We start from the raw sequence: 12,717 nt of genomic DNA on the forward strand, positions 1-12,717 counted from the left end.
AAGAATCATCAAAATGTATATATCCATCTTCCTGACTTACATCATAGGGCTCGCTCTTTTAAGCACCGCTCACCCGGGCGAACACATTGAGCGTGATGAATCAAACATTCTTCAAAAGCGAGCGTACCACTCCCATGTCATACGAGGCTATGGAGCCTGCGCCAACAGCCCAGCTCTGGCAGAAGTGACCGCTCGTGCCGACTTACGCCGCCGAGACATCGTCGAAAATCAACGACAAGACCTTGCTGCTCGTCGAGGTCAACAAGTACTCAGCCCAAACCTAGATTCTAAATCTAAGTATATCCTCGATCTCCCAGAGCCACTCCGGAAGTCCCACCTCAAAACAGATCCCAATATCGGCCCCAATACCCCGGAAGATGAGCTATTCGGTGACAATGGCATCTGCGTGCTTAACCCCGAAGGCATGGTCGGTCCGTTCTACGTGACAGGCGAACTCATCCGCTCGGATATCACCGAATATGAGCCTGGAGTACCCATGACCATCGATGCACAGTTCATCGACGTCGAGACCTGCGAGCCGGTAGAGGGTATCTGGTGGGATATCTGGAGCTGTAACTCTACGGGCGTGTACTCGGGTGTTTTGTCATGGGAGGACGACGACAAGGATGATGAATCGATTCTCGAAGCAAATTTCCTACGTGGAGTACAGCAAACGGATACCGAAGGCGTTGCTCAGTTCCAGACTATTTTCCCTGGTCACTACCAACACCGCGCGACGCACCTACATGTCATTGCTCATGTGGGCAATGTTACTCGGTTCCCGAACGATACCATTGCCGGTGGAACTGTTGCACATATTGGGCAGCTGTTCTGGGATCAGGATCTTATCTATGAGGTTGAACGGACGTATCCGTATTCTACTAACACGGTGCCTATAACGCCGAACTCTCGTGACAGATTGTTCTTGGATGAAGTTGAAGGGACTACTTCGGATCCAGTATTCAATTATGTTAAGCTGGGGGATGATATTCGGGATGGGATCTTTGCTTGGATTTCTGTCGCTGTTAATATTTCTGCTAGCTATGATCCGAGTCATGAATGGACATTGACGGAGCACGGTGATATAACTTATTTAGTAGGTGATAGCCCTGTATGAGGTAATGTTCACTCTGGAACTCTTTTCCGCTGAGAATCCCTTTTACTTTGGCTATTGATGGTCTGAGGCTGAGGTAAGGCGAGAGATTATTACTCGGCCTGTTGATGAACATTTGCACTCTGTATACAGTCCTGAATTTAATTCGCTTGCATGTCTTCTATTTGGAAGCCTTCAAATCGAAAACCACAAAAAATTGCATGAACACCTCAGTAAATGATCGGATGTAGAATATATGAGTGATTGTAATACAGAAAAAAAAGCTATTTGAAGTATCAAAGAACATGTAAATCAATCAATCGCTTGATTAAAGCCACAAAAGACACTCGAGATTCAATCCTGGGCATGTACTCGATATTATTACATATATGGTACATAATGCCGTTCACACACGAGGCCTCTTCTATGCCATGTACCCCGATCTCCATCGGACATCTCACTAGCCTGTAAGGATTACTCGGCCGCAATGTCCTGTACTATCAGTCTGGACTCGTCATCGAATGTGACCGAGACAGTACGACACTTCCCTGTGTCTGGCACTTTATGGTCGTTCGAAACAAATTTCATTAACCCTCCATGGGTCACAAGAGCAATATCAGGTCGATCACTCCCCTCCAGCTCTTCAAACTGCTCCTTCAATCTTTGCTGCACCGCCCGTCCTCTAAGCTCCAAAGCCTCCTGTTCAGGTAGATACCGGCCCGTTTTGGCAGGGAAGGCAGGGTCCAGTTCAAGCAAGTCCCACGACAGATAAGGGAATCTTGATCGCAGAACCGACCAGTCGGAGCCTGTATCACAGGGACGTGCAGAGTGGGCCTGAATATCAGGCTCTAGAAGAAGTCTTGCGCCGTTTGGCACGCCGGAGTTATTGGCGAAGTACTTCTCATCCAGGGTCTTTTGGAACCCGCCCAGTGCTGTGTGAAGGGTACGTGTAAGAGGTGATGTAAGTACCAGACCCACGCTTTCACTGTAAGGAAAGTCGTGAGACAGGTCCTCTGCTTGTTTGATTCCCCTCTCTGTCAAAATCGGGTCGAGGATTGTTGTGTCATGGCCGGGGTTATGGATACCCTCGGCATGCCGAATGAGATGTAGTCGGAAAGGCATATTTGTTGTAAATTGTTGTCTCAAAATATTTGGAGAGATTGACTGAGGTACTGATTCAGAGCCACGTTAGGTGAAGCTAATTTTTTTTGTAGGTGACTCGTGACGCGGCTAAGTGTTCAAGGCAGAGATAGGAAATAAAGTGGCACTTGGGCACGCGGCAATTAATATTCGCTGATCAGGTCGTCTCGGCTTCAAGAGTGGGTCAGAATATCGTACACTCTCAGGTGGGTAGGTAGTGGGGTTAAAGATAGCAGAGAAGAGGCGAAGAAGATTTAAATTGGGATATGTAGAGTCAGCTATGTTGATACTACCTAGTGAGCATTTCATTCTTTCGGTGACACTCAATTCTTTGATTGTATTCTGCGTCGTGAATGTTCATCCTCTGATAACAGCACTTTGTAACAATCAATTATCTAATTATTTGGGACGAACCCAAGCCATTCAGAACGCTAATCAGATTCCTTGCGCTAGCCCAGATCAGGCATGCGATGCCGGAGATAGGCCCCGCTTGAAGTTCAGATGCGGATGTTGTGTCCGAGCTACACACCAGGGAAGAGATGTGATTCGAGTTTCACTGAGCGGTCCTGCTCTTCATGTTGTTTTGGAAGCGATCGGCCGTGTTTTTCAACTTTCATGATGTTCTAATGTGGAAACTATTCCTATTACAGAGCGGTGGGGTGGTTTGCGCTACTTGTGCCGAACACCCTACGCGATTGTGGTCTCGTAACATAGACTTTGGACATACCCGATCTGCATTCAGCCCTACTCTTGTCCCTGGCACCTGAAAAATTCCTAATTCAACGTTAGAACATGCTTTGTCATGAATTTTTAAATTAACCTTAAAGTTAAGGGCGTTATTGCGTACAATGTAGGGTTCTCAGTTAGAAACTCGTGATACTTATACCAGCTCATGCAATAAAATTGCAAAAAGTCGCTTTGCTAAGTAAAAAAGCAAGGCCTGGACATAACTGTGGTATTCTCAGGGTAGTCTCGAGATCATATTCCCAAGTCAACATAGATTCATTCCTAGCATTGTCAATGAAACAGTTGAATGATTCGAAGTCCGGCCAACGATATTTAAATGCGATTTGTCTCAAATGGGCATGGCCTGACCCACCTGATACCTGAGCACCTGGGGATACTTGTGGTCAGGTGGATTGAGTATTCCCTGAGATCACGGGCATAGCCAAATTCAAATGTTCAAATGTTCGCTCATTACAATGATGGCAATGGGTACGGGTGCCGAGTCGCCAATATATATACATGCCTGCGCCCATGCTCGACACTATTCAAGTTTCAAATGCGATGCCGCTCATAGAATACAAACACAAAAGAAGAGTGGAGATAATACAAGGGGAGCCAAATCAAGACTTTTTGAGAAACTCTGCATCGGTCTCACTGCTGCTCTTTCGAGCGTCGTCCAGCATGCTGTCCATGCCTTTTTCCTTGAGTGCTTTCTACACAGGGTGATTAATTGTTAGTGTCGGATCCTCGACTAGGCATGTGGCCGCGACTTACATGTAAACAGGTTTTGTACTTGGAGAACAGCTCATCACAGTCGTTTGACTTGGTGTTGCCACGGAGGTATTCTGTTTAGCGTCAACACTGTTTAGCCCCGAGACAGGATTAGACAAACATACTCTCGCTGTACCACTTCAGGAAACAAGTATCGTATTGCCTAGAGTATCATGTTAGTCTATCCCAGATCCCTGAGGAAGAGGCAACAATGTCCACTCAAAGCTTACTCTTTCGTCTCATTGCATTCCGGGGCAATCGAGGCAGCCATGTTGGAGATCTATGGACCGAAAGGATCTGGCAAGGTTGATGTTCAAGGTAACTTCGTTATATGTAGGTTTCAAAGAGGCGAAATCAAGAATGGATAGAGATGAAGGGAAGAGCGGTTGGCCACTTCGGCCAATCAAAGCATCCATTGCCGATCTTGACTTTTTGGGGCAGGCGGTCAACCACTGCCATTTCTCTGATTTCTCTAATCAACTTTTTCCGGAGCTTTCAACATCCTCACGCCAACGCACCCTATTCGTCCTTCTGAATTTGGTGGTCTGAGCCCAGCCCATCATGGACTCCGCGGAGTATGCCCCTTTCCAGGAAAAGGTGATCGCCGCTGTGTTGAATGTGTCTCGCACCGTAGGTCAGCTCGCCTCGGAGGATTTGAATTTCCATCGCAGCTCCAGCAGCGATTTCACCGAGTTGCTCGACGAGGAGAGTGAAAGAGTACTTTCTTTGACTTCGGCAGTGTTGAAAGCGGCCACGAACGGAACAGACCTCCAAGCGCCGAAGCTGAAAGATGAAGATTCGATCGAGGACAATTGGCGCGGCGTGGTCGACGTGATCGACTCGCTTCTCGAAAAGGCAGATGCGTGTCTCGATGAATTTACAGGTGTGATCAAGAAATTGAGTCCGTCGCAGGAAGAACAGGCCCCCATCGCAAGAAAGACAACGAAGTTCCCCACTATCTACGACTACGGCCCGTCAAAGATCCCGAAGCCGCAGTTGCTCTTTGATCAGAAAGTTGATAACTCAGACCTGGGTCCTTTCCGCCCCTTACTCAAAACCAAGCCACATGCGATTGTGCCGTTGGAAAAATCGTTGCAGACACAGCAGATTGACGGAAAAGAGGGCTACCCCAGCCCTTACGATACCGAGATCCGTGCTGCGCAATACCAGAAGCCAGTGTACGAAAATTCACCCCCGATCGACTATCTGCCATTTGAGGACACAACTGCTACATTTGTCGATACTTTGGACGGAGTCAAGGAAATGCTTAAAGAGCTGAAAGAGGCGAAAGAGATTGCGATTGATTTGGAACATCATGATGTGCATTCCTACCATGGTCTTGTTTCGTTGATGCAAATCAGCACACGGGATAAGGACTGGATCGTCGATACCCTGAAGCCATGGAGACAGGAGCTTCAAATTTTGAACGAAGTATTTGCGGATCCCTCGATTCTGAAGGTCTTACATGGTTCCACCATGGATATAATCTGGCTTCAGCGCGATCTGGGCCTGTACATGGTTGGCATGTTTGACACTTTCCACGCAGCATCTGCATTGGGATACCCGAAGCGGAGCTTGAAGTATCTGCTGCAGAAATTCGTCAATTTCGAAGCCGATAAGCGATACCAAATGGCTGATTGGCGTGTCCGCCCTCTTCCATCCGGCATGTTTGACTATGCCCGCTCTGATACCCATTACCTTCTTTTCATCTACGACAATCTACGAAACGAGCTCATCGAAGCATCAACCCCGGATGGCAACCTGATCGACTACGTCAATGAGCGATCGCAGAACGAGGCGCTCCAACGATATGAGCGTCCGGTATATGACGAGACGAATGGACACGGTCCGGGAGGGTGGTACGACTTGTTGACTCGCAATGCAGGCGTACTCAGCAAAGAGCAATTTGCCGTTTTCAAGGCCGTGCACAAGTGGCGCGACGACATTGCACGAGCAGAAGACGAGGGCTTCCAGTGTGTTTTCCCGAAACACATGCTCTTCCGGCTGGCCCAGACCATGCCCCTTGATATGGGCTCCCTGCTCCGCACCTTATCACCCATGACTCCAATCACCAAGGAACGCATCGACGATCTTCTGGATACCATCAAAGAAGCCAAGGTCGCTGGTCTCACCGGCCCCGAATGGCGTGACATCGCACCCCCGCCAAAATACGCTCCAAAGCCCATTGCAGTGGAGGATGCGGACTTGCCTATTGCTGAACGTTACGAAAAGTCTCAGTTCTGGGGCAACACTCTGGATATCTCCCAGCCTGCTGCTCCTCTGGAGTATTCTCTTGCCGCCTCTACCGAGGCACTCCGACTTTCTCTTCCCTTGCCGCCGATGCCATCCACCGTTGCTGAAGCGCGACAGAAGTTTGTTGATGTGAAGATGGAGCCGGTTCCATCTCCCAGGGCGGATCCTTCACCTGTCGCAACCCCTGAGGCACAAGAGGAGAAGAAGGTCTTCACTGTTAAGGAACTTGGTGGTCCTCGCAAGCGCAAGGTCACCCCAGTTGATCAGCCAGAGAAAGATCTACTAACCCTCGACGGCTTTGATCACGATAGCATGGACGAAGAGTCCGAAGCGAAGCAACGCAAGAAGGCCCGGAAAGAGAGAAAGGCCCAAAAGGCCAGGGAAGCCGCTCAGGCTCAGGCCGACTCTACTCCGTTTGATTACGGTGCCGCAGACTCGGTCTTACACGCACCCTCTGCACAGGCCCCTGGAATGCAGTCCAAGCATAGGAGGGCTCACAACCCTTACTTGAAGGCGCTTGAAGCTCCATCGGGTGTGCGCCATGGCAAGCGCGAAATCGCTGGCAAGTCTGTTACATTCCGCAAGTAGAAGTCTCGGTCATTGGAGTCCTTATTCTCTTGCTCTAAAAGCATGTTTGGGGTTATGTCTTTTGTTTTTTTTCCCCTTTTCTTTTTGTTCATGTAAGCATAGCGATACCCGTGCGCCACTGGAAGACTCTGGGATTATTCTTTATGTACCTATAGAGGTCGGGGTTTCCCTGACAATGAGATATGTATTTTAAAACCATTGATCGACTTAGATACCGTGGAAAAAGTTGGACTATGGAAGTATCTAGTACAAAGTAGTCAATCATGCCGTTATAAACCAAACAAACCCACCAGACAATTTAGGTGTAGTTCAATGCCCCATCGCAATGGGCTTATCTTGAGATTTCATCCTCTCCTCAATGATCTGCTTACGCTCCCGTCTCAAATTGTTAGCATACTTTACTCCAAATCCATGCTCAAATACCTCCTGGACTTCTTCAAGCACAAGCCCTGATACCTCAGGATAGAAGAAATACAACCAAATCCAACCAAGGCCACAAATGCCCGCAAAGAAACCGAATGCACCAGACGGCGTCATAGACTGTATCATAGAAAGGAAACAACTGGAGATTATGACATTGCTGCCCCAGTTGGAACATGTGAGCCACATGGTGCCCATGGCACGCACCTCCAAGGGAAAGAAGTCGGTACTCATCCATGCGGTGTTACCGACAGACACGCCGTAGAAAACGACGAACCAGATGATGAAAACAATCACTGCGATAGCAGCTGGTGGTACTCCGCTATTTGATTCGAGGGTTCCTGATTCAAGGTCGAAAGGGATCCATTTGAAGGCAACCGCAATCGCAATCATACCGGCGGACATTCCCCAGGTCGTAGAGAGGAGAAGACGTCTGCGGCCCATTGTGTCGATCACCATCATGTTGACAAAGGTCATGATAAAGTTGGTACCAGCAACCACCAGGCCAACTGCCATAGGGTTACTGAATCCAATCGTACCAAAGATGGTTCCACTGTAATACATCAAGCCATTGAAACCGGACAGCTGGGAGATAACCATCAGTCCGCAGGCACTGATCAATGCACGGAGGTTGCTGGGGACGCAATGCAGCTGCTTGATTTTGCTAAACGCGGTACCACCATCGTTGATCTCACGGGCTTGGTCGCAAGCGACTTGAATTGATGATTGGACAGCATCGATCTGCAGATCATTTGCTCCCTTATATATCTTCTTTAAGATCACACGGGCTTCCTCATCACGGCCTTTATAGATCAAATGACGAGGAGACTCGGGACAAAAGGGCAACAATACGGCGAGGATGATGGCCGGCACAGCACCAAGTCCAACCATATATCGCCATCCATGATTGACGCTGGCGAATGCTGCGCCGATTGCATACGAAATAACCTGACCGCCGGTGATGGACATGTTGTTCAATCCGATAAGCTTTCCACGCGACTTTGCTGGTGCAATTTCCGCCACATACAGCGGCAAGACCATGGCTGCTGAACCAACACCGAATCCAATCACAACGCGTCCAATGGACATTTGGGCGATGGTATAGGCTGCCGCTTGGAGGACGGCACCGATGATGAATAAAGCGCAACCTATATAGATTGCCATTTTGCGACCAAACTTGGTATTTTATGTGAGCTGCTGCGACAATGGGAATGCAGAAAGCAAAAAAATAAAGAAAAGAAACATCTCGACGTACCCTGTCTGCCGTGTTGCCGGCAAAGATAGCCCCGAAAAAGGCTCCTCCAGAACAAAGTGATGTGATGAGCTCTTTCTCGTTGCTCGTTATTGGTCTGTTGTTCAGATCACTGCCCATGTATGCGGTCGCTCCCGATATGACACCGGTGTCATATCCGAATAACAAACCCGCCATGGAGGCGGTTAGAGCGACCATCCAGACATACCAGCTAATTGGGATATTATCGACGCTAGTAGCGATATTCCCCATGTTTGTCCCACCTTCGACTTTCTCAATGTGTACATCGTCTTCAAAATCAACATCATGGGCCGATTTTAAATGCTTTGTATTTGCCCCGGCCTCTAGGGAAGCCTTATCAAACGAGGACATATTGGTGGAACAAGTGTGGAGTGGATAATAGAAGAAGGAACAAAACACAATGCTGCCATCGACCTCTGGAAGGGGACACTTTAACTTTTTATATACAGGAACTTCAGTACTACTGGTTGTCGTCACAACAATTCTGGGGAAAGTCGTGCCGCACCCGAAACGCGGGGGCCCCGCATGCTGATCCTTGCTGGTCGTGACTTTGAAAACCTTGTAGTCTCGCCGCCGGTTGCCTTCTTGAGCAATTTAGCTTTCGGCTATTGGTCGTCTTATTTCAATGTTGACGGAACCCTTTTTCCTACTGCCGCTGATCAAGTGCGCTTTCCATGAGAGAATCACCATTCCATTAAGGTAAATCAGCCCGAGTTTGAAAGTGTATTGACATCATCATGCTCTTGCAAGCCGATTTATTCCCGTTGAAGAGACGTGGGGGCATTGAAATGACTTGGTGCTTGGCCAATACCAGTCATCTAATTAGTAGGTGGACACATCATACGCACAGCTATATCACGCATCATTGATCTAACATAAGAAGATCGTTGATGAACAGTTTATTTGCCAAATCTTAAGCTAATCAAGTGTTCTCTCTTGATTTGCCTACCGCATGATAAATGAGATAATGCATTATTGACTCGGATCTTGCCAGTGTACGTGTACGCCATTCTAGCATCGACCCCTTACCGGCTGAAAGTTCCACCTCTCAGCTTTCTTCAGCTCTCACTCTAGTCTCCGTCAGATATGACGCAAGGAGGAAAGATTGCTCAAGATAACTGATATTGCGTTGCGACCAATACAACCACAGGCGCCGGCACTAAAAGCCACAAAGTAAGGCAGAAGTTCCTTCCCTGCATCGCCAAGCCAGCGTTCCGGCCGATATGCTTCAGGCTCGGGGCAAATCGCCGGGTCTTGATACACCACATATGCCGAGATACTGGCGGAAGTGTTCCCGGGAATGTGTTCATCCAAGATCATTTCATTATCTGGTGTGTATGATGCGGCAGAGACATTGAGTCCGGTGGCATAAGTATAGGGCTTCCCTGATGCATGTATGTAGGTAAGGCAGGTCGCGGGCCTTGTGGTATATAAAACTATTCCAACTTATCAAAGCCCGATTCCAGTCCTTCGCGTAGATTGCACAGGCAGCATGGTCTTTAGTAGGAGTGCATTGTAGCGTTCATCGCGATAGCTGTAGTGTCAAATCCTGCGTTCATAAGAAAAGAGCCATGGAGTCAATAGATGACAAAACCAAATCCACAGTCCTAGACTTCTGTGAGCTCACACAGCTTTCCCATAACCAAGATCCTATCCGCTTATGTCTGCATTTCAATTGCCATCTGTGAAGACCACTTCACGGATCGTATAGAACAAGAGGCTTGGATAGATACTACAGTGAATTCAGTACGGTATTATGACTACAATAGCGATACGATTCTCGTGCCTAGATTGATGCACCCCAGCCACTCAAATGAATAGAATCATCGACCAAAATATGATCTATGCACATCAGTATGAATGTTAATGCTTGTATACCTCTATAGTGCGGGGTGACCATGTGACACTCGGTATCGTCCAATCAGAGCGCACACTGATAGCAGCCTGACTCATCCGCCGATCGTGCCCGCGAGGGGCAGAAGAATTTCGTTGTAGTCTTGAGTCAATAAAATATACCCCAGAAAGTAAGCAATTTTTCTGATTATCTACGTGCCATACTAATTATCCTTTCGGGCTAGAACTCCCTCGGTAATCACACACCATGGCGGACGAAGCTACCCCCGAGATCAACAACCTGAACATTGAAGACAAGGTCCCTCAGACCAAGTCTACCGGCCAGATCGTGACACCGTTCGATGTCTCTGGTGGTGTGGATGAGTCGGGCAAATTGCTCCCTGTCGATTACGACAAACTGGTGCAGCAATTCGGCGCTAGTCCCTTGACTCCTACCATCCTTGAGCGCTTCGAGAAGGTCACTGGCCACCGGCCGCACCGATTCATGCGCCGCGGCATTGTGTTCAGTCACCGTGACCTGACCAAGATCCTCGACTTGCATGAGAAGGGCAAGCCTTTCTACCTGTACACTGGTCGTGGTCCGAGCAGTGACAGTATGCACGTGGGACACACTGTGCCGTTCGAATTCACCAAGTATGAATATCCTGGTCGCTTTCCAGATAGTACTCAAAGCGCTAATTTGCATTGATTTATTTAGGTGGCTGCAGGATGTCTTCGACGTTCCACTGGTTATCATGATGACTGACGATGAGAAGTACATGCACTCCGCCAAGATCGAGATTGAGGACGCCAAGCGATACACCAAGGCCAACGCAAAGGACATTATTGCTGTTGGATTTGATATGAAGAAGACCTTCATCTTCAGTGATTTCGACTTCGTGGGAGGCGCATTCTACGAGAACATCTGCCGCTTGGCCAAGCGCATCACAATCAACCAGATCCGTGGTACCTTCGGATTCAATGACAGCAACAACATTGGAGAGTTCCACTTTTGCGCCATCCAATCTGCTACAGCCTTTGCGACCAGTTTCCCCCAGATCTTTGGTACCGACTTCAAGAAGGTCTCTTCTATTCCCTGTCTGATTCCCTGCGCGATCGACCAAGACCCCTACTTCCGTCAATGCCGTGAACACGCCGAGAAGATGAAGTACAAGAAGCCCTCGCTCATCCACTCTGTCTTCTTGCCTGCTCTTCAGGGACCGGGCTCCAAGATGTCCGCCAGTGTGGATAGCTCCGCCATTTTCATGAACGATACTCCCAACAAGATCAAGAACAAGATCAACAAGTTCGCTTTCTCCGGTGGCCAGGAGACCGCCGAGCTGCACCGCGAGCTGGGTGGTAACAGCAAGGTCGATGTGCCCTTCCAGTACTTGACCTTCTTCCTTGAGGATGATGAGGAGCTCGAACGCATCCGCGCCGCCTACGAGAAGGGTGAGATGATGACTGGTGAGATGAAGCAGCGCTGTATCGCTGAGCTTCAGACGTACGTGAGTGCATTCCAGGAGCGTCGGGCCAAGGTCACTGATGAGGTTGTGGCTGAATACATGCGTCCTCGCCCTCTCGAGTGGAAGGGAAACCCTAACCCGGTTGTGGCCGAAAAGAAATAGAGGCTGCCAAGGCCTAGAGCAAGAACATATTTTAAAATCCTGGCAAAAGAACTTTAGCGTTACGACTCCCGGGTTCAATGCATTTTCAATATCCGTTACTTCATCTTTACATGTCATGTCATATGTAGGCTCATTTCATTGCATTGGTGAACTCAGAGAGATACTACCACGCATGAAACCTCGTACTCCATTGCTTAGCCAACACTCTTCGCCGTCCACAAGCTCCGAGGCATTGACCACCTGTTCAACACAGAACCCTTGTTCCAATGCGTACCTTCTTGTTGTGCCCGCATTGCCACCGGAGGTAAGTGGCGGGGTGACCCAAGCATCTCCGCGCCGGAAGTACGGAGTAGTGATAGTCCCTTCCATGATCTCGCCATCCAAGTTCACCATAAGCACCTCTTCTGTCTTCACTCCGGGGGTAATATGGGCCCGGGACTGAGCAAGCGTGTAGTTCTCTCGGGAAGTGGTCTTGTGTGTCGTAAAGCCAGATGGCTCTGTACGCTCCATGTCGACGAACACCCGCCAAACAGGCGAGTCTGGACTTGTGTGTAGATTCGGAGTCATGAAATTGAGTGGGTCCATAGGACCAGTTTCTGAAAACTCGCAATACGCATGGCCATTGCGTTGTAGAACAAGCTTCAACCGCCAGGGCCGAGATTTGTCTGGCACCCGCCAACTCAAGAATCTGTCTAGATTTTTCACCTCTCCGTTCATCCATACTGGCCCATTGTCAAATACATCTCTCCAGCCAAAGTGGCGTGCAGCGGCTATGATTCGGTCTTGGTGGTAGGCCAGGAGGTAGTAGGGCGAGTCCAATGGTTCGGGGCATTTCTCTGGGTGTTGTAGGGCCACACTTGGAAGGTTGGGGTCATAGCGAAACGATGAAAAGATTTCGAAATCTGCTTGCTCGGGGTATTCATGTTTGACCACAAACAAATTCGAAGACATTGTAGAGAATCCTCAATGGCTGTTGCTGTATAACCGTTAAT

General features: G+C 48.7%; 7 protein-coding genes across 7 annotated transcripts; 3 read left to right on the forward strand and 4 right to left on the reverse strand.

The window, feature by feature from the left end:
- Positions 1-13: 13 nt before the first annotated feature.
- On the forward strand, positions 14-1,117 carry N7503_008640 (intradiol ring-cleavage dioxygenase; the record flags this gene model as incomplete). The annotated part of the gene is made up of 1 exon (XM_057068187.1): positions 14-1,117. One exon carries the CDS (start codon positions 14-16, stop codon positions 1,115-1,117), a length of 1,104 nt encoding a protein of 367 aa, XP_056919042.1.
- A 450-nt stretch (positions 1,118-1,567) lies between these two features.
- Positions 1,568-2,215, reverse strand: N7503_008641 (histidine phosphatase family protein; the record flags this gene model as incomplete). The annotated part of the gene is made up of 1 exon (XM_057068188.1): positions 1,568-2,215. One exon carries the CDS (start codon positions 2,213-2,215, stop codon positions 1,568-1,570), a length of 648 nt encoding a protein of 215 aa, XP_056919043.1.
- Positions 2,216-3,579: 1,364 nt separating this feature from the next.
- On the reverse strand, positions 3,580-4,001 carry N7503_008642 (uncharacterized protein; the record flags this gene model as incomplete). The annotated part of the gene is made up of 4 exons (XM_057068189.1): positions 3,580-3,672; positions 3,734-3,804; positions 3,856-3,893; positions 3,961-4,001. The coding sequence occupies 4 exons, from the start codon at positions 3,999-4,001 to the stop codon at positions 3,580-3,582; spliced, it is 243 nt and encodes an 80-aa protein (XP_056919044.1).
- Positions 4,002-4,291: 290 nt separating this feature from the next.
- N7503_008643 (exosome nuclease subunit RRP6) lies at positions 4,292-6,571 on the forward strand (the record flags this gene model as incomplete). The annotated part of the gene is made up of 1 exon (XM_057068190.1): positions 4,292-6,571. One exon carries the CDS (start codon positions 4,292-4,294, stop codon positions 6,569-6,571), a length of 2,280 nt encoding a protein of 759 aa, XP_056919045.1.
- A 309-nt stretch (positions 6,572-6,880) lies between these two features.
- On the reverse strand, positions 6,881-8,615 carry N7503_008644 (uncharacterized protein; the record flags this gene model as incomplete). The annotated part of the gene is made up of 2 exons (XM_057068191.1): positions 6,881-8,167; positions 8,247-8,615. The coding sequence occupies 2 exons, from the start codon at positions 8,613-8,615 to the stop codon at positions 6,881-6,883; spliced, it is 1,656 nt and encodes a 551-aa protein (XP_056919046.1).
- Positions 8,616-10,258: 1,643 nt separating this feature from the next.
- N7503_008645 (tryptophan--tRNA ligase WRS1) lies at positions 10,259-11,840 on the forward strand. Its single transcript, XM_057068192.1, has 3 exons — positions 10,259-10,288; positions 10,343-10,751; positions 10,816-11,840. The coding sequence occupies exons 2-3, from the start codon at positions 10,366-10,368 to the stop codon at positions 11,723-11,725; spliced, it is 1,296 nt and encodes a 431-aa protein (XP_056919047.1). The 5' UTR covers positions 10,259-10,288; positions 10,343-10,365; the 3' UTR covers positions 11,726-11,840.
- Positions 11,841-11,860: 20 nt separating this feature from the next.
- N7503_008646 (Aminotransferase class IV) lies at positions 11,861-12,676 on the reverse strand (the record flags this gene model as incomplete). Its single annotated transcript, XM_057068193.1, has 1 exon — positions 11,861-12,676. One exon carries the CDS (start codon positions 12,674-12,676, stop codon positions 11,861-11,863), a length of 816 nt encoding a protein of 271 aa, XP_056919048.1.
- Between the last annotated feature and the right edge of the window lie 41 nt (positions 12,677-12,717).

The sequence above is a fragment of the Penicillium pulvis genome, assembly GCF_028828015.1.
Source record: "Penicillium pulvis strain IBT 33274 chromosome Unknown contig_7_segment1_segment0, whole genome shotgun sequence".
NCBI lineage: Eukaryota > Fungi > Ascomycota > Eurotiomycetes > Eurotiales > Aspergillaceae > Penicillium > Penicillium pulvis.

Bases quoted from the DNA above. Each gene is read 5' to 3' on its own strand.
- N7503_008645 (XM_057068192.1), top strand. From the start codon at position 10,366: ATGGCGGACGAAGCTACCCCCGAGATCAACAACCTGAACATTGAAGAC. The intron at 10,752-10,815 runs GTATGAATATCC...TGATTTATTTAG, and splicing joins GTGCCGTTCGAATTCACCAA to GTGGCTGCAGGATGTCTTCG.